At 33.3% G+C, this 17,918-nt stretch overlaps 2 protein-coding genes and 1 long non-coding RNA gene across 6 annotated transcripts; 1 reads left to right on the top strand and 2 right to left on the bottom strand.

The window, feature by feature from the left end:
* Positions 1 to 3,622: 3,622 nt before the first annotated feature.
* LOC105133755 (uncharacterized) lies at positions 3,623 to 8,325 on the top strand. 3 transcript variants are annotated; one of them, XR_843862.1, is made up of 3 exons: positions 3,623 to 4,666; positions 7,817 to 7,932; positions 8,014 to 8,325. XR_843862.1 is itself a non-coding variant. In XM_011037852.1 (2 exons), exons 1-2 carry the CDS (start codon positions 3,744 to 3,746, stop codon positions 7,866 to 7,868), a joined length of 975 nt encoding a protein of 324 aa, XP_011036154.1. In that variant the 5' UTR covers positions 3,623 to 3,743; the 3' UTR covers positions 7,869 to 8,325. The 3 variants fall into 3 exon arrangements, 2 of the variants coding, with proteins under 2 accessions (XP_011036154.1, XP_011036155.1); XM_011037852.1 differs by having other exon boundaries at positions 7,817 to 8,325; XM_011037853.1 differs by lacking the exons at positions 7,817 to 7,932; positions 8,014 to 8,325 and adding an exon at positions 7,363 to 7,767.
* Positions 4,684 to 7,355, bottom strand: LOC105133754 (uncharacterized). Its single transcript, XR_843861.1, has 2 exons — positions 5,013 to 7,355; positions 4,684 to 4,958 (listed from the first exon to the last, which is right to left on the bottom strand). It is a non-coding gene; the product is annotated as an uncharacterized LOC105133754 (long non-coding RNA).
* A 135-nt stretch (positions 8,326 to 8,460) lies between the features above and the next one.
* On the bottom strand, positions 8,461 to 17,603 carry LOC105133752 (uncharacterized). 2 transcript variants are annotated; one of them, XM_011037850.1, is made up of 4 exons: positions 16,349 to 17,603; positions 16,128 to 16,178; positions 15,877 to 15,949; positions 8,461 to 8,890 (listed from the first exon to the last, which is right to left on the bottom strand). In XM_011037850.1, exons 1-4 carry the CDS (start codon positions 17,203 to 17,205, stop codon positions 8,732 to 8,734), a joined length of 1,140 nt encoding a protein of 379 aa, XP_011036152.1. In that variant the 5' UTR covers positions 17,206 to 17,603; the 3' UTR covers positions 8,461 to 8,731. The 2 variants fall into 2 exon arrangements, with proteins under 2 accessions (XP_011036152.1, XP_011036153.1); XM_011037851.1 differs by having other exon boundaries at positions 8,461 to 8,887.
* Between the last annotated feature and the right edge of the window lie 315 nt (positions 17,604 to 17,918).

Here is a 17,918-nt window from a genome sequence, read left to right as displayed (position 1 = left end):
AATGAATAGTGAAATCATAGTTTTTTTTCAATATAATATCTAAACTTTTAGAACTTTGCAATAGAGCACCTAATCAACACTAATCTTTTGAAGTCCTTGCAATTTCACTCTTAATATTCTTCAATTGGATCCTTAAATTTCAACGCTTTTTACAAAGAGGTTCTTGATTTTGGATTTCTCCAATGTGATCCTTAATTGAATTTCATACTTCAAATTTATTTCAATTAGGCTTCTAATTGCATCAATTTAGCCTTTCAAAGTTTCAATTGTGTCCCTAACATTCTAATGTTTATGAATTGATCTAAATTACACCTTCAAACTTGTTTTTTCTTCAACTGAGTCCTTGGTTGAATCTAGAAAACTTATTAGAATTTTAATTAAGTTCTTAAACTTAATTAATTCTTCTAATATTTGCTTAATTGACTTTCAAACTTATTTTTTGCTTCAATTAAGTCAATTAAACATGTTAAAAGTTTAATTAAATCCTTAAACTTAATTAATTATTCCGATCTTGGTTAAGCTTGGATTTCAACCTCAATTTTCTTTCTATTAAGTCTTTCTTTAGTTTGTCTTGTCAAAATACCACAATCTAACTATTCTTCTAGTTTTTTGAAGTGTTGTAGCTAAAATATTTATCTCTTCGTGTCTCAAAAATATTTTTGGATTTTAAATTTTTTTATTTCTTTTAAATTTTTTTATAAAAGATATATTTTTATTAAATAATTTATAAAGATAAAAATTTGGGTTGTGAAAGCAAGTAGGATCAAAATTTATAGAGATAAAAGAATTTGAAAGATGAAATTAAAAAAAAAATAAAAAAAGCTCAACTTAGTGCGTTAACTTTGAAATCTCTCGACCTAACTTCTTGCTTAGTTTGAGTTTAAAATTAACATGCATAGAAGTTGTCTCAACATGAATAAGTTGCCTTATTAGGTTTAAAGGCAACTCGAATGACTAATAAAAAATATGGTTTGTTTTTTTAAAAAAATAAAGTTGATTTTTTTTGTTAATATTGAGACAGTGATATATTGTATCGGCTCAAGCTTTGGATTTAACTTGCTAAACCCTTGATTCAAATCATGAACTCTAATGAGTTTAACAACTTTATTTGATTATTTGTTTATTTAATTTTTATTTAATGATATGATAACGAAAATAGATATTAACGAAATTTAGTATTAACCAAATATTATGATGTTTGTTTGAGACTATAATATTTTTATAGAAAACAAACTAAAATAAATTTTAAATATCAATTCAAAATGATATTAATATTACAGGATGTAATTGTGAGAAAAAAGCTAAAAATAATTCAATTTAAAAAAAAGTAAAATAAATAAAAATAATTGAACCAGCTTCTTGATTGTTTATATTAGTATTCATATAAACAGTAAATGAGCTATGGTTCACTTTAGTTCTTTTACGTAGTATTTTAGAGTGTGGTAATGATTGTTTTTTAAAGTGTTTTTAGTTTGGAAATGTATGAAAATAATATATTTTTTTTATTTTTTAAAATTCTTTTGAAATTATTATATTAAAACTATTCAAAATTACTAAAAAAATTAATTTTATTTTTTAAAAAATAAAAAACTACTAAACATAATTCTAATCGCCACACTATTCTAATATTTGAAATATCTTTGGCGCGCTTGGAATCAGAAGCATGGGAAAGACCAGAATAGAAGAATGAAAAAAAAAAAAAAACCCACAAGGTTGAGAGCCTTGTGCTCTACCAACTGAGCAAGACGAGTCTAGTGGCTGCAAGCCGCGTGTAAACAATTGATAAAGTGGGCGTTTGGCTCTGCGACAACTGCTGTTTTTTTTTTCAAACTCAATGACATAATGTTTGGTTATAAATTGTGGTTGTATTTTTACGCATGGAACCCACAAAAAATGAGGTGAAACCGTAGGTTCAACTGAAGCAATTTTTTTGTGCTTCTTCCTGCTACTGCTTTGCACAATGGAGAGTAAACTCTCCACTGTTCACTCAATTAAGTGAACAGTGGAGTCATTCTCCATTGTCCCCGCTGGTTCGGATTCGTTTCAAAGTTAAATATATTGAATCGGGTTTGACTAAAAAAAAATAATTTTTATTTTTTTCATTGTGTTTTATTTAAAAAATTAGAAGAAAATTGCTTGATGATATAATATTTACAGAATTTGATCGTAATCCCAATTTTATTCTTGTGAAGTTTGACCTACTTAAAAAAATTTAATTTTAATTTTAATTTTTAATTGTGTTTTATTAAAAAAAAATTAGAAGGAGATCACTTGATGATGTAGCATTTGTAGAATTTGATCGCAACTTCAATTTTGTTCGTGATGATATCTTATCTGATGTTGTTATGTGCTTAAAAAATCATGAAAAATATAGTTCTTGTTGAATATATTTTGTACGTTATGAAATTGTATATAATTTAATGGAACGATAAAAAATATTTAATATCAATATTATTTATTTCATCATGTAATAACAATAGTTAAATCTACAATATTTAAATTAAAAATCATTAATATTAATAAATGTTTTTTTAATTATTTTATAGCCTCAATTTAGAAAACACTCTTTTAACCAAACACATTAAATTATTTTTTGTTAAACATCAATTTTAACCATATTTTTAATCAAACATATTTTTCTAACCAACCCCAACTAAAAGTACTTTTTATAAAAACAACTTTTTTCAAACCACAATCATAGCAGCTATCACAATACCAAACATACTCAAAACCTTACCACGCCCTTCCACTTTCTGGTGCACCATACGAGCACTCGGTTTGCAGAAGATAAGTTGAAAGAGGAGCGCAGATGAGGTTATTTTTTAAAAGGTAAATAATCATATAAATTATATGATATTTTTTTTTATTTCAAGATGTTGAGTTTTTAATTTTTTTTTCAAGTTTTTATTTTATCATATTTTCTTATAATACCCTAACAATACATTTGAGAATTTGTTATTTATTATTTCTTCTTATAAAAAAACTTTACAAAAAGTTTTATTATGTAACTCTTAAAAGTTATATTATTTGAAGGTTTTTTTGCCTAAAATATTTTTTCTTAAATTAAAGAGTTATTATGATATAATTTTTATTTTTATTAATTGCAATAATTTTTAGCAAAGGTTTCGAGCATCTCATTATGGTAATGATTATTGAAAAATTATTTTTAAAAAAATATTTACAATATGAAGAACTACATATTCTACTCCTATGATCCTAATTTCTTTTAAATTTAATCATGATTTACAATTATAGACTAGATGGAAAAACTTAGACATTCAAAAAATTAAGATGAAAGGTTGTTTTTAGAAACTAAGAGAAACTAAAATCCACTAATTTTTAGATATATAAAGGGAATAATATGAGAATCATAATTAAATATAAAATCTTTGAAATTTAGATTAAAAATGAAAAATTATTGATATTAAATATAAAATGTTACTTTTGTATGTAAAATGAGTTCATATTTTGGGGTAACCCAACATATATAGGCCTTCGCATTTATCAGCCCAAAATCGAAAGAACGTCAAGATTGGCCTATCGAAGCAACTTCCTACATGCACGTCGAGATGGGCCTTGGCATCTGTCAGGAAGCGACGGTTCACAATAAACCTCATTGAACGGTCCAGAATACAAACACACCATACTCCTGAAACCACCAGATTCCCCTATCCAAACCCTTATCCTACGCACACTTCCGTCCAGACAGGCTTACACTCTCTATCTTCTCTCTCATAAAAAAAATGGCCGCCGAGTTACTTCCACCGGATGGCCCAACCGCCTCCGCCGCCGCCGCCACCACCACCGCCGCCACCACAGCATCCGCCGCCATAGACCCCACCACAACTGCAACAATAACAGCTCTAGCCCTAGCCGAATCAGAAAACCATGGGCCACCACCACCAATACCAAAACGCCAACGTCGACCAAGCGTCCGTCTCGGTGAGATCGGGGACCACCATCACCAAACAGCACATGAAACGCACGTGCGACGGTCAACAAAGCATCTGCAGCAACACCACACGTGGCGCATCCCTAAAGACTCAAAATCAATCAAAGCTCGTTCTTTAACCCACCTCGTTAACGGAAACAGCAACGAAATTGAAGAACACGAGCTCCATAACAATAATCAAAACGGAGAGCTAAATCTTGTCGAATTCGGTCATAGAAGGAAGGCGAAGAGAGGTACAACGAAGAGAGTGAGATCGAATTGGATTTCATCGAATTCTAGAATCGATGAAGGAGATGCTACTTTAGAGAATTCAAATGGAGAGGAAGGGTTTGTTCGGGAATTCGATCTTGATTCTGATAGTCCTTTAAAAGATCAAAGTCCGGTTCATTCTGTTGAAAATGTTGCTTTAGATTTCTGGCAAGGGAATCGGAGAACAAGTACGGGTTCTGGTCGAGTTAGGGTTACAGAGAGTAGGGAAAATGAAGGAATTGAAATGGAGAATGATGATAATTCGGAGCGAAAATGGGAAGGCGTGAGGACTTGGTTGATTGAGTTAGGGTTAAGTCGATACGCCCCTGTTTTTGAGATACATGAAGTGGATGATCAAGTGTTGCCGTTATTGACATTGGAGGATTTGAAAGATATGGGAATAAATGCAGTTGGTTCGAGAAGGAAACTGTACTCCGCGATTCTGAAGCTTAGAAAGGGGTTTCAGTGAGTTTTGAACTTTCTTTTTTTTTTGGTTTATAACTTTTAGAGTAATTGATGTAACTTTCTTTTTTGAGTAAAAAAACCTCGGTCATGGATGAATTGTGATAATAGATAAAAATGCATGCCTGAGATGGTTTGAGCTATCTTTTTTTACTAATAATAATGATGATATAGTCTGGGTATCAATTGGTAGTTTCTTGTTATTGATTTCTTGCTTGTGATGTTCCCTTTTCTTTAATCTTGCAATTTGACATGTTTGATAGTATTTGTCATTTCAAAATCTATTCAGGTTAATGTTTATTAGATTACAAAGATGGAAAGATAATGTTTATTGACTAATAGTAGACATGTTGGACAAGTACATGTTGCTCATATTTCAAGATATTTCTTTCTTAGCAAAGTCATCTGGCTTGCCTTTCTGCAAGATATACTTTCTTGATATAGTTATTGCCGAATAGTTTCACTGTCTATTTGTGGTGGAGTTGGTTTAAATATTAATAACTATATCTTTCTTTGTTTGGAGATTGAGTTAATTGGTTGCTATTTATTTTCTTGACATAATGCCTGTGTTTGAGTGGTAAATTTTTTGGTTATAAGGTTATGCGATTGTGTCATTTGACTTAACCATACCGGTCCCCTGTCACCAAGGTTAAACTTTTGTATGCTTTGTTGCTATCACTGATCAACTCTGCTACTACTTTGATGGCAGCTTCTTCATGCCAACCACACATAAGCATAAAAGTTTAGGGCTTAAGATGAGTTCAATAAAGCCAAGTACTAGCGTGAATAGTATCATAGTCCTGTGATTCTTGAAACTGGACAATAGTAGCATAGTCATGTGATTCTTGAAACCAGACACCGTCTCTCTCTTTGGGTGAACTCATGATTCATGAGTGGCTGCAAATTTCCAAATAATCTGCGTATTCACTCGCATCTCTTTCCCACCCCCTCCCTCTTTAACATTTATGTCTTTGCTCTCTCAAAACTTAAGCACACTGATGCCAGGCCTTTTTCTTGTACAAAACCATAATAGGAATCAGGGTCTGGAATTTGTTTGGATTTGTCATTTATAACGAGTATTCAATCTGTTCACTGTGACGGGATGACATCTCATTTTTATCCACCGCTTTGGCTTCATTGGCTCGTTTTCTAGTTTAAGTCCAGAATGATGGTGCATCCTGATCATGTTTGTACTGCTTTCTGCTTTGGCTCATGTCATACATGTTGACCAGTCAGCCAATTTTTCTGTTCTGTTGAAATATTATTCTGGTGTTGGGATGATCCCCTTGCTTGAGGAAATTTTTAATTTAACAAATTTCTGAATCTACTGCCACTTTTATCTGAGCAATAAGGTTGATGAATCTATAGATGATCCAATATAATTTGTCTAAGAGAAGTAAAACTGCCATCTTGTGTTAGAGACAACTCATGGGCTTGCAAGAACATTTTAGGATAAAATTATTTGTATGTGTCTTTCTCAAGTCAATAGTTATACCTCAAATGTTAACTCTCTTTCATGAGCTACACTTCAGCTAATGAACTGCTCAAGGTTTGGTGTCATCTTGACAAGGTAGAATGGTACCGGGACAATATCTTCTCATAAGTTTATCTTCTTTGTAGAATACTTGTGATACAAATAATTCAAGATAGAAGTATGTTTTTTCAAAACACAAAGCAATTTCTTTGAATAATGGAGATGGCAAAACGTAGAATCAAAAAAGTTGGAGGTTACAAGTTTAACTTTTGATAAAGCAAAATCTTGACTCAAATTTATAAGAAATTTTTGTTATTGAAGTTATTTTTGAGTAAACATAATTGTGACTTTTCTTTGATCAAAAGTCAAAAGCATCTTAATTCAATTTGTAAAAGTCATGCAAAATGGACTCCTAATAAATAATGTGCTAGCTTGTGGTATGGGAAGTTAAGAATCGGTTCTGAATGAGGAATTCCATGCATTGCACACAGAAAGGACATACATCATAAATGTGTTGTGTTTGCCTGCTTCTGGAATGATAATTCCTTCTTGAACTGATCTTTGATGTTAGATAGGGTTATTGCTACCCATTGCTGGAAACAGCATGCTGTAATCGACTATTCGTTGTATGTAAGTGCTAAAATACGAAACCTATTATTCTATCTTAAGGTACTAATTGCTTTTGCCAATCCATCTATAATTTGGGTCTACCTATCATAAACCTACCTTAATACTGAAGTAGTTTCAATCTTAAATTTCAACTTGATCAAGCTGTAGCAAGTTTTCCATTCTTTTTTATTGTTTCGTTTCTCAAGTTTAATAAGGTTTTAGTGGTTTTCTTCGGTTATTCTGTTGGTATTATAAGTTTTCTAATAGTTTCACATATTGCCTCTGTAGTTTGGTTAAATGTTATAATGAATGGATTTCCTTTCATCCACTTATCTTGTGGGGGTCTGGCTCTTGTCCCTTTCCTGTCAATAGAACAGCATGCTAAAGGATTCCAAGGCCCCTGCTTGTTATATGTTGATTGTGGGCAGTGCAGATCATGTCCTTTTCATAAATGATGAAGGGGTCAACCGCTGTAGTTTCATCCCTCTTAAAGAAATTTGTGCATGGTTGAAATTAATCGCTCTTTCATTTCATTCTGCAATGCTATTTTTGGTGTATTTGGCCTAAACTGTAAGCAGTCCTTTGGCTTTTCTGAACATTGTACATTGATTTGAAGTTGAAGGTTTGTAATAAGTTGCCAAAGTGGATATGTAGTTCTGAAGAATGTCTGATTGGTGGAATATTAGAGTCTAAAGAAGGGAGCAAGTGATGCACTAGTGAACTATGAAGATTTCTGCAATATTCAAGACGTGCCTCTGTAACACATGATCTAAATGATATGGAAGAGCTGAGTAGCAGTTCTGTGTATATAATGCGGGAATAATATCAAACACGAGGAATGCAGAACCTGATTGGAGCTATGGACTGCTTGCTTTAATAGTTCTGGTTTCGGCATATGCCTTTGCTTCTCTCTCTTTGCGATGTGTTCTATTGTTAAATTGTTTTCAATTCTAGCTGTTGAATTACATTATTTCAAAATAACAATTAAGATGATTGCATTTGTGTCCCGAACCTGTGATAATCTTAATCCCCAAGATAAACATATCTTAAAATGTATGTGCTCCTTGCAGGATTACATGGGTGCGTAGGTCATGGATTTGCTCAGGTTTTTCAGACAAGTAGCCTCCTTGCTATGCTCTTGTGGGCGTTCACTGCAATCTGTTGCATGGCAGAGGAGTTGTCGATTGTACGTTGAATTGTTCTGTGTAGGCGTAAAAAAGTTTGTGGTTATGGATGAGTTTGATTAATGCAATTAACTTTAAAACAGGATGCCCAGGGAAGAATTTACTTGGGGGGCTATGGCGTGGAGGATTGCTTGATTAGGGAGGTGGTTCTCTATCTTTCAGACCAACCTCTTGCCTATTTCAAATCCTTGTAATTTTGACTCGAGGATGCGTTCGCAGCCCTAGCCCTTGATGCCTGGCATATGGATAGGAAAGCCCGGCGCTTCATTGGAATGCTGACGGATCACGGTGCTTAATTAACAGTCGACAAACAAGCCTGATGTCAATACGGCAGCCATGTCATTTTTTAGTGCTAGACTTCAAAAATCTTAATGGGATTATTCTGTTTTAAATTATTATATTGTATTAATCCACAATGACATGTATTTGATGAAACATAAAAAGATAAACAATAAAAACTTTGCTTTATTTAACTTTTGTTATAATATGCGAAGAGTTGTCGTTCATCAGATGATGTTGATGCTCGTTAATAAAACAAATATAATTAAATATCGATCAACCGGCATAGCTTGGAAATACACTTTGGGTCATGTTATTTGCTCCGAAATTGTAAACCTCATCTCAGGGGCATTCCAAGCTATTTTCTCCAATTAGAGAAGTGAATTAGAAAAGAAAACGCAAAAATAAATAACAGAGCCTAAAAGCCGAAAAAATAAAAGAAAAAAATTGGAAGAAACGAGTGTATGATAACTTAACAATGATACAAGTGAGAATTGAATAATGAGAAATGTTTGGGGACTTTTAAGCACTTCTACCATAGTGCAGCACCATGACATGATCTGTGGTTGAGGATTCTGGAAGCAAAGTGAGTGCATCTCTTGGGCTCCATATGTTATCCCTTACATGCTGCAACGTCAAGAAAGGTACAAGCTGCTGCCCTCTACAGGTTATCTCTATCTGCTTTTATCAAATCACAATCGTCAAAAACCCAAAAAAGCTAGCATGGGAAGCAAATATTGGAAGCATCACACGCATGAGCATGCAAGCAAATATTGGAAGAATACCCAGTCACTTCGAATTAATAGCTGAAACCTTAACCTCTGTCTACATCAACCTTTTTTTTTAAGGTATTAAATAGTCGTAAGAAGAACAATCCAAAATAAAAACCCATCCTTATCCTTGCTCACCTCTTCATATTTTTACTTTCAAATATTAAGTAGTCAAAACAGGAAGACGCCATTTCCTCTTCTCTCCTTGTCTGACGAGGGAGAGCGTCATCATGACTATGCTAATCCCCGGTAGGTCTAGCTAGCTAGAAATTACCCATCTCGATTTCTAAGTTAATTTTGTGAAAAAGTACCCTTTTGTAAGCATTTAGCTAGGTGCGGAACACCAGGTTTCACTTGGAAGTAACGAAAGATGCGAGCATCCAAGTATAGATGCAAGCAAGCTAGCAAGCGGTGACTTCATTTCTCTCTCTCTCTTTTTAATAGAGTTTAGTGGTGACTTGGTGTGTATATGTTTAGTGTTGTGGTGGGTAATAATTTTTTAAAATATATTTTTTCATTAAAAATATATTAATATATTATTTTTATATTTGTAATATTAAGATATCAAAATCATCCAAAAATATCTAAAAAAATTAATTTTAAAAAATTAAAAAATAAATATGTATTTGAATTTTGAAGTTCAAGCTTTTCTTTTTTGATATTCATAAAAAAAAAAAATGTATTTGAAGTCATGCTTTGTCTCTAGCTTACGTCCTTCCCGGAGCCCCATAAATGTAACGTCTACTTCACCCATAAAATTCCAAGGCGCAACAAAAACTACTACGGTCAGCGGTCAGCCATGACAATCCACCCCTTGGGGCTGCCCGTCCCTTCACCCACGATCTCGAAAACTGCCCGGGTTTAATCATTACGGGACCCACCCACCTAGTCTTTGCTCGTAAGGCAAAATCATGAGCCCATAGACTTTATTTTATTATTATCATTATAATAATAATAATATACAGTAGCATCAGAGATTTTATAATCTAACCAGTAACCATATTCTAAAAAGAAAATTTGTAATGGATCCGGAAACCACGGCAAAATAAACTACAGAACCTAACTATTCATCAATCTCATGTCATGCACGTCTACCTCACGTTGCTTTGTCGACCTATCATTGATACATGTAACAAGGCCAATATTCTTCCACCAAGTAACATATATATATATATATTGTGTATTGTGTTTGATATTTTTTTTATCATTCCTTGGTGCGCGCGCGCGCGCGTGTATGGATAGATAAAATCTGTTTATTAATTAATTTGTAGGGTAGTTTTTCAAATACACCAAGCTTATGTTAATTATGAAGGACTATATATCTATTTATTTTATTTTGCATGCACATCCAGCTAACTATACAGAATTCATTTTCGTGGAGGAGGCTTATCTGTCTTTTAATGCCTTTTGTTTTTGTTCTTTTTCAACAACTTGGAATAATTTTGCTGTGGATTATTCGATCATGCATTGCTTTCCTCCGACGTTAGATATATGGGTGGGTTCTTATGATTTTCTTTATTAGTGGAGTTCTTTTTTTTGTGGTTGTCTAGAGAGAGAGAGAGATGATGGTGTAGATGATGATGATGAAGACGATGTTGATGAAGACGGGGTTTAATATTTCTATCAAAGTGCACCACTTACGGTGTTTTTGATGATGGGATCTTCCTAAGCACAATAATCCCTAATGAAAAAGAGAGGAACCTAAGGGTAAAAGCTGAGCTGAGAGAAGGGAGAGCGTGACCAAAGGGAGAGATAACGCATGCAGATTGGAGATGGTGAGTTCGATAATGACATGGTCCACGTGTGATTTTTTAGGCCCTACGATATGATTTCATTTGATGTTTTAGTTTCTGCTTTTCTTTTTCCTTTTCTTATGTTAATAATAATATTCAAGTGTCAACTATGCCAAGACAATCCACATCTAAGTTGATGATGTTCTTATACATATCTTTAAAGTCAATGCTAGCTAAAAAAACAAAAAATTCAGAAAGGAAGGAAGCCTTCCCAACATGAAGGCATCCTTTCGGCTTTCTTACATATTGATTATTACCCTCCTCGACTATTGCTTTCACATATGTCCTTCTTAAATAAAAATTTCCAGCCATTAGATTGTGGGAAATCATTACAAAAATATATACTATAATACATGAAAAGACTGAATACCTAGATTCTCATAGATAATATGGTACTAGATATTATAAAATTATAACGATCATTCAAGATTTGAAAATATTATAAAAACCTCATTTTATACTCAAACCGCTCTTAATATATATTAAATGAGTGATTAAAAATTATATAGGGTATATTATTTAAGATATAAACAAGGTTTTTGTAATATTTACTTAAATTGAGTAATATCTCTAAATTTTTAGATGGTTACTGTAATTTTAAGATAATTTTTAATATTTTTTATGATTTACTTTTAATAATAAATTGATTTGAGGACATATTCCTTGAATTAAGCTAAAGCTTATTAGCTAGCTAGGCCTCATTATTCTCCTCAAATGCAATTATAAGTTCGACCTCGTCTTTCGCACCTACTTAAGAAGTTTTTAATCATTGGGTACTTAGTTGCATGCATTGTTTTAAAGATGTCTTGCATATTCTGGACGGCATGAACCAATTACTTCCTAGAAGAAACTTCATGAAACAATGTTTTATTAAAATCACTAGGCGGTGGATCCAACACCAATAAGAAATTGTCAAATCAATGGCATAATTAAGTTGACCTGCAGCCTATGTGTATATAACAACTAATATGGTATAACATGAAATGTGCTAGCTAGTTATAGTCTATGAAAGCAAAGAAGAACATTGAATGTGTCCTCGTATATGCTAGATAACTACTATAGTTTATGCCATGGATGATTGTTTAGTGATTACATGAATTAAGTTTAGGTAAGAATATAAAACAGATATTGTATGCTATTTAATTTCTTTTTAATCCGCTTCAAGAGTGGAAAAAGACAGAAGAGTTCGGACGGTTTTTGGTTGTTGGGCATGTAATAGGGCATGATTGATAAAATAGGATATTGTGTTAACGGCATATCTCCTTACTTCATGGCATGGCATGAAGTGCAAGACAGCAACAGAAATATATATTCACACGATCCAAATTAATCATCCTATAAGGGTTGACCTAATTACACTTATACGCAAAAACTAAATTATTTTAAAACAAGATGGAATGTTGAGCATGTCATGTTACAACCTAACAAGCCCAAAATATACGAGCGTTAATATATATTTGTGTGTTGTAGGTAGCGAAGACAACAGAGACAAGCTATACGTAGTAACCACCTAGGACAAGGAATATGGCGAAATCAACTAACACTGCGTGATATATATATATATATATATATATATTTCCAGGTCTGAGTTCGAGTTTTTTAATGATACGCTGTCTTGGCATTCTCTTCTCTTTCTTGTTTGTCACCCTAGAAACAAACCTAAGCATTGCTTGCCGTAGAAGACGAGGGACAATGGATGGCTCTAGATCAAGTAATCATGTACTGGCCTTTCATTTTAATCGTCTTCAATCAAAAAGGAAAAAAAAGAAGAAAAATAAATGGTATGAGATGAAAATATTTGCATCAATAATACAAATTGGGAAAAAATTTCAGGGCAAGAATTTGTTTGCCGTTTCTTCATGCCTAATGGACGACCTACTACACATAAACACGCTACTTCTTAAATTTGTGTGCTTTTAATAGAACAAGGAACACTAATTGACCCTTATGGCTCTACTTCTTAAATTCAATTTGTTGGTTTTACTATATGATTGAGAAAATACTAGCACAAGACAAGTTTTCTATAACTAAATGTTTTCGATTATAAATTAGAGTTTTTTTTTTTTAGTTTTTCTTTACTTAAATTATATGGAACACTCAAGAGTAGTGAGTAGGTGCTACGTAGTGAAAGCATATAGGCATGCGTACAGTGATTTTATTTTTTTCCGTTAGCCACAAAAGACATGTATAAGCACATAGTGATATACATCACTTGTCTAGAAAACTCAAATAACCTAATTAAAGAGTACAAACTATAAACTAGAAAAAGAAGAAAAAAATGGCCAAAACTACAGCTTTAGCAGCTATATATTACATCCTAAAGCATCACAACTATTGTCATTTAGATTTTTAGTTTTGTTCAATATGACGCACCATGTGATAAAAAAAATAGTGTGATAAAAAAAACAAAAGCCTTTTGCTTTCATATAAATGAAAACACAGTGTTACCTAAAAATAACTCAGTGATTCGATTATTTTTTTTAACTTCATTGGCTGTAATTATCTGCATAAGGATTTCTTTCAGTTGCTTTTCTTTTGTACTAACTTTGAACCCTAATATTAAAATATTTCAATGGTTTATCAGTACGCATGGTGCTTGTCCCTAACAATATGGCTGTCATTTTGTGCTCTAGAAAAAGTTTTCACACAATTTTATTGCAGTGCTCAATGGAAGACGATGATTTTCCAATGAATCAGAAGGGATAATGAGAAACAATAAGACCACAGGTTCATCTCACACACAGAGACGTAAGGAGAGAACATTTAGTCTATGGACATAATTCTGCAAGCCTGTGTTAAATCCCTAAACTTGCATACGAAAATAGGCACGCCATAAATCAACAATCCCTCCTTTTATACTCTCCTCTCCCCCAAGCCGTGGCCATATATATGCACCATGTACAAATATGAATTTGCATCTTTTCTGGTTTCTGAATTTTCCCTCTTTTAAAAAGACCTAAAGTGAATTAGCCGATTCATTATCTATATATATGATTCAAGAAAGCTTCAAGTGTTTTTGATGCAGCAAAAAATATTTTACTAATTATATCTTAGAGATCAGGAAACCTGAATTTCAAGCAATTAATTAAAACTCGATTCTGAATATTAGTCATAGCAATACTCGATTGATAGTAATCATAAAAATAGAGAGTACTCAATTACTAACTTATAAGGGACTTTAGTTTAATTATGGTAATAACAATAATGAAGGATATAGCTAGCTAGTGGGTATTCGATGAAGTGTGCATGAGAAGCGTTGTATAAATGATGGACACACAATTGCGCATGCACTGAATCTGATATCAAAGCCATCTCTTGCATGGATTATATATATTGTATATAACAGCGTAGCCCCTAATAATGACAAAATACGAAGTTAATCTATTGTCCAGTACTTTCATACGCCCATTATCTGCATCCTTCTAAGACCTCACACACCTTTCTATGCGTATATAAATAATTATTCCATAGACAATGCACGTGAATTATGATGCACACATGATGATAGAACCGGATCGTTTATTAACAATGCCATGCATGTTAAAGAAAATAAATAGTGTTTATACTAGGATTAATATTAAATAGAAAAATATAATGATCTTATTATAATTCAAAAATAGATGATTTTAAGAATTTCTTTTTAAATCAGTTTAAAAGACAACTTTTTGAGGCTGAAGTTCAATCGCCTATGGACGAATAGAAGGTAAAGTTTTTTTGTAGGAGTTCATTGAGCGCAAGAAATTAGGGGGAAAACCGAAAGAGAATAAAACTATATTAATCCTGTGTTTCAGAACGCAGCCTGTGATTACTGTTCTAATTAATAAATTCGATTTGCAGTGTAGCAAGAATATGATCTGTCTTCTTGTTCTTTTAAATTTTTGTGATAAAGACACATTAGGAAATCCAAACTCTATATATTAGAACATGTCTCTCCCTACATATACTAACTGATAATTCTTGATACACACACACACACGCACACGCGTACGCCCACAGTAACGCATTTCTATTGCAGTTTTCTTTGTTGCACGATGGAAAATTTAATTTCTATATATAATAATTCATAAGATAATTAAGTATCAGATGTCTGTCAATAATCCTATCAAATAGGGCAACCTAGAACAATCAGAGTTTCCTTACACGAATATCATTAATTATCAATAGAGATAATCAAGACAAATCCTCTAAGATACTCAATTCTTAGAGATAATCCAAACTAACCCTTGTTTATGCCTAATGTACCAAGAAAAATACGGACTTCCCTAGCAATACTTGTATCAACAGCCAGTTATCTTAAAAGAGGCAGGAAAGAAGTAAAACAGCGAGAAAACTAGTGGCTTAGGTTTCTTCTCCAAGGTTTTGCATTTTAACCCATCCCACCAGCTGCTTATATGTATATATGCGCGCTTTAGTGCTTTACTTCACTTTATGCCTGTTTGTGCTTTCTCTTATTGTTGTATGCATTATTTATGCTGGATCATGCATTGAGACGTTACTTTCTTAAATGTTATGGTCTAAAACAGTAAACCCATTTGTGAAGGATGAAAGGCTACTCATTTCAATTTATTTTGGGGGTCATGTGAAAGAAGGTGGCAGGTCTACATTATCTCCAAAGTAATACACTTAAACCCTACACCTCTAATTTAATCTTGTCAATGAAAACATTTATAACTAACTAAACTTCAAATTGATGACCAGTTTAGAAGACTCAATACCTAGTTTTGACAAACATTTTTGTTCTTAGACCATCATTGCAAGAATAGATTATGGCCTAATGATACAAAAAGAGAAGATGGCTACCTAGAAATATACTTCTCACCTAAATATCAAGTTATCAGACAATATATACCGCTAGAGAGACGCATCTAGTTCTGCTGTTTCTGTCATGTCTCTAACACCACCTTTGTCCATTTTCGTGCAATTAAAACTAGTAATTTGGAAAGATAGGGTTGTTCCCTATTTCTGGTTCTTCTATTTGTCTGTGATTTTCCAATCTTCAGGAAGTGAGATGTATAAAATAAGGTAGGAAGAACAGTACAATCAACTACTTCTTTTTATGTATTGATTGGAATAGAAAAACAAATGTAATAATGGTTTTAAATACCTCTGATTCGCTATCCAGTCCCAGCTTGTTAACCAGATACTTCATTAATAGCCGAACTGTCATCCTTCCATCCCTAAGGTTTCAGATATCGAAAGAAAAGCGAAATAATTAAGTCTCAGAACAAAAAGGATTCTTCAATTCCATTAATATATTAAACTTTATTAACCCCCCCTCCCCAATATTTAAACTTTTATTACCCCCCCCCCCCCCAAGGAAAAAAAAAAACAAGGAGAGAAGATAAAATATGTTACTTGATTCTCAGGTAGCTCTTGGATATTTGAGGCAAGAAGGGTTCTTTCGTTCTGCATTTAGACATGAAAAACAAATCATTACAAAGCAGCTAATTGGATGTAAAAAAATATTTTAAAATGAAATTAAGTAAACAAGAGATGAAAACAAAAACAAAATGGTGGGGCTAATCTTTCTATGTGCTTCTTCGTTTGTCTACCCTTTTTTATTCCTTTTCACTTACTGATTTTGAGACGCTTGTAGCAAAAACCAAATGCCAGAATGGGGTCTTCTTGGAGGATCGATTACTCTAAAGTCGGAACTCGGTCCTGCAACATCCATGCCACTATTTACTTGGAACGGACGCGAAAAATAGGACCCCAATGGCATCAAAGAAGAAGAAGAGGACGACGGAGAAGAAGAAGATGAGGGGGTAGCTATATTAGGCAACATAGGCCTAAATGGCCAGTTTATCTCTTGATGAAGAGGATAGGTTGAGCTAGTTGCTGCTGGATGGTGTTGAAAGAATAAAGATGTGGTGCCAAAATTAGTGGCATGACTTGCAGCAATGTTCATGACTGGCCTTGGAGGAGTTCTAAAATCAGGAACATGAAACATAGGAGTACTCAAAGGTCTTGCTTCATGTGAAATACTACTAATGCTACCTGGTAGTAGATCAAGCTCAATCAACCCTCCTCTTCTAGTTGTAGGATCAAGTACTAGTTGTTGTTGTTGATGATGATGATGATAGTGCTTGCTCTCATGGCTTGTTGGTGTTGTTGTTGTTGTTGTTTGACCCCCTATACTCAATTGGAGCCACCCTTCATCTCTCTCTTCTCGAATATCTTTTGAGCTTGAGCCAGCTTCATTATTAACACTATTAGTTCTTGATTCATCTTCAGCCATGGGAATATTAGCCACCACTAGATCAGATCCTAATAAGCAAGCTTCACTAATACAAGAGTCATAACCTTCTAATCGGCTCATAAGACCAAAACTCTCATTATAAGCACTAGTACCTCCACCAAAATAACTACCATAACAAACTTGATGCTGTTGCTGTTGTTGTTTAGAAAGACTTCGAGCAGGAACCATGGTCATATCCAAGGAGAAGCTGGAACCCCGAACCGCGTATATCGATGATGAAGATGATTCGTCTTGTTCGTGATCTCAAAGTAAGCCATGGATATGAAGACGGCTGCCAAACTGACTGTAAGTGTTACTAGGACAATATTGGGAAGAGAGATCTATAGTTGATGTTGCCATAGGCATGTGCTAAAATAATGGAATCAATAGAGAGAGAGACACCCATTAACCAGGTAAGGGTTTTTATTTGATGTTTCATCGTAAACATATCCAAGGACAACGAGGAGAATAAAACTTGCAAATCTCACTTTCCATTAATTCTCTTTGTTTGGAAGCTTGTGAGGTGATGAAATAGTTGCAGAAGAGAGAGAAAGGAAGAAAGAAAAAAGAAAAGAAAGAGAGATGGTGGTCAGACAGTCAGTCAGTTATGTTAAATAATATTAATACTACTCCACGATAATAAATAATAATTATATTATATTCCTTAGAAGGGTAATATTTTTTTTGACTTTGTTAATTAAGACAGACGAAATATTATTATATTATGTTCCACCTGTTTTCTATCGAGGAAAAGGGAATAGGAATAATAATAATTTCAATAAAAAGAGAGATATAATAAAGGGTCATCCAGCTAATTAACACCTTTAGGCTTTAGGGTATGTTCCAAGGAGAAAATGACTAAAAAGGCTCATTCTTTTTAGAATATCACGAAAAAGGTCCCTTTTAGC

The sequence above is a fragment of the Populus euphratica genome, unplaced genomic scaffold (genome assembly GCF_000495115.2).
Source record: "Populus euphratica unplaced genomic scaffold, PopEup_1.0 scaffold37.1, whole genome shotgun sequence".
Lineage (NCBI taxonomy): Eukaryota > Viridiplantae > Streptophyta > Magnoliopsida > Malpighiales > Salicaceae > Populus > Populus euphratica.
The sequence above is the reverse complement of the archived record's forward strand: the minus strand, read 5'-3'. Positions and strand labels throughout refer to the sequence as shown.

Excerpts from the sequence above, each read along its gene's own strand:
- LOC105133755 (XM_011037852.1), top strand. The coding sequence starts at position 3,744 with ATGGCCGCCGAGTTACTTCCACCGGATGGCCCAACCGCCTCCGCCGCC. Across the intron at positions 4,667-7,816 it reads AAGCTTAGAAAGGGGTTTCA|GATTACATGGGTGCGTAGGT; the intron begins GTGAGTTTTGAA and ends TGCTCCTTGCAG.
- LOC105133752 (XM_011037850.1), bottom strand. The coding sequence starts at position 17,205 with ATGACCATGGTTCCTGCTCGAAGTCTTTCTAAACAACAACAGCAACAG. Across the intron at positions 16,179-16,348 it reads CTACAAGCGTCTCAAAATCA|AACGAAAGAACCCTTCTTGC; the intron begins GTAAGTGAAAAG and ends GTCTAAATGCAG. Across the intron at positions 8,891-15,876 it reads GACTGGATAGCGAATCAGAG|CAGATAGAGATAACCTGTAG; the intron begins GTATTTAAAACC and ends ATTTGATAAAAG.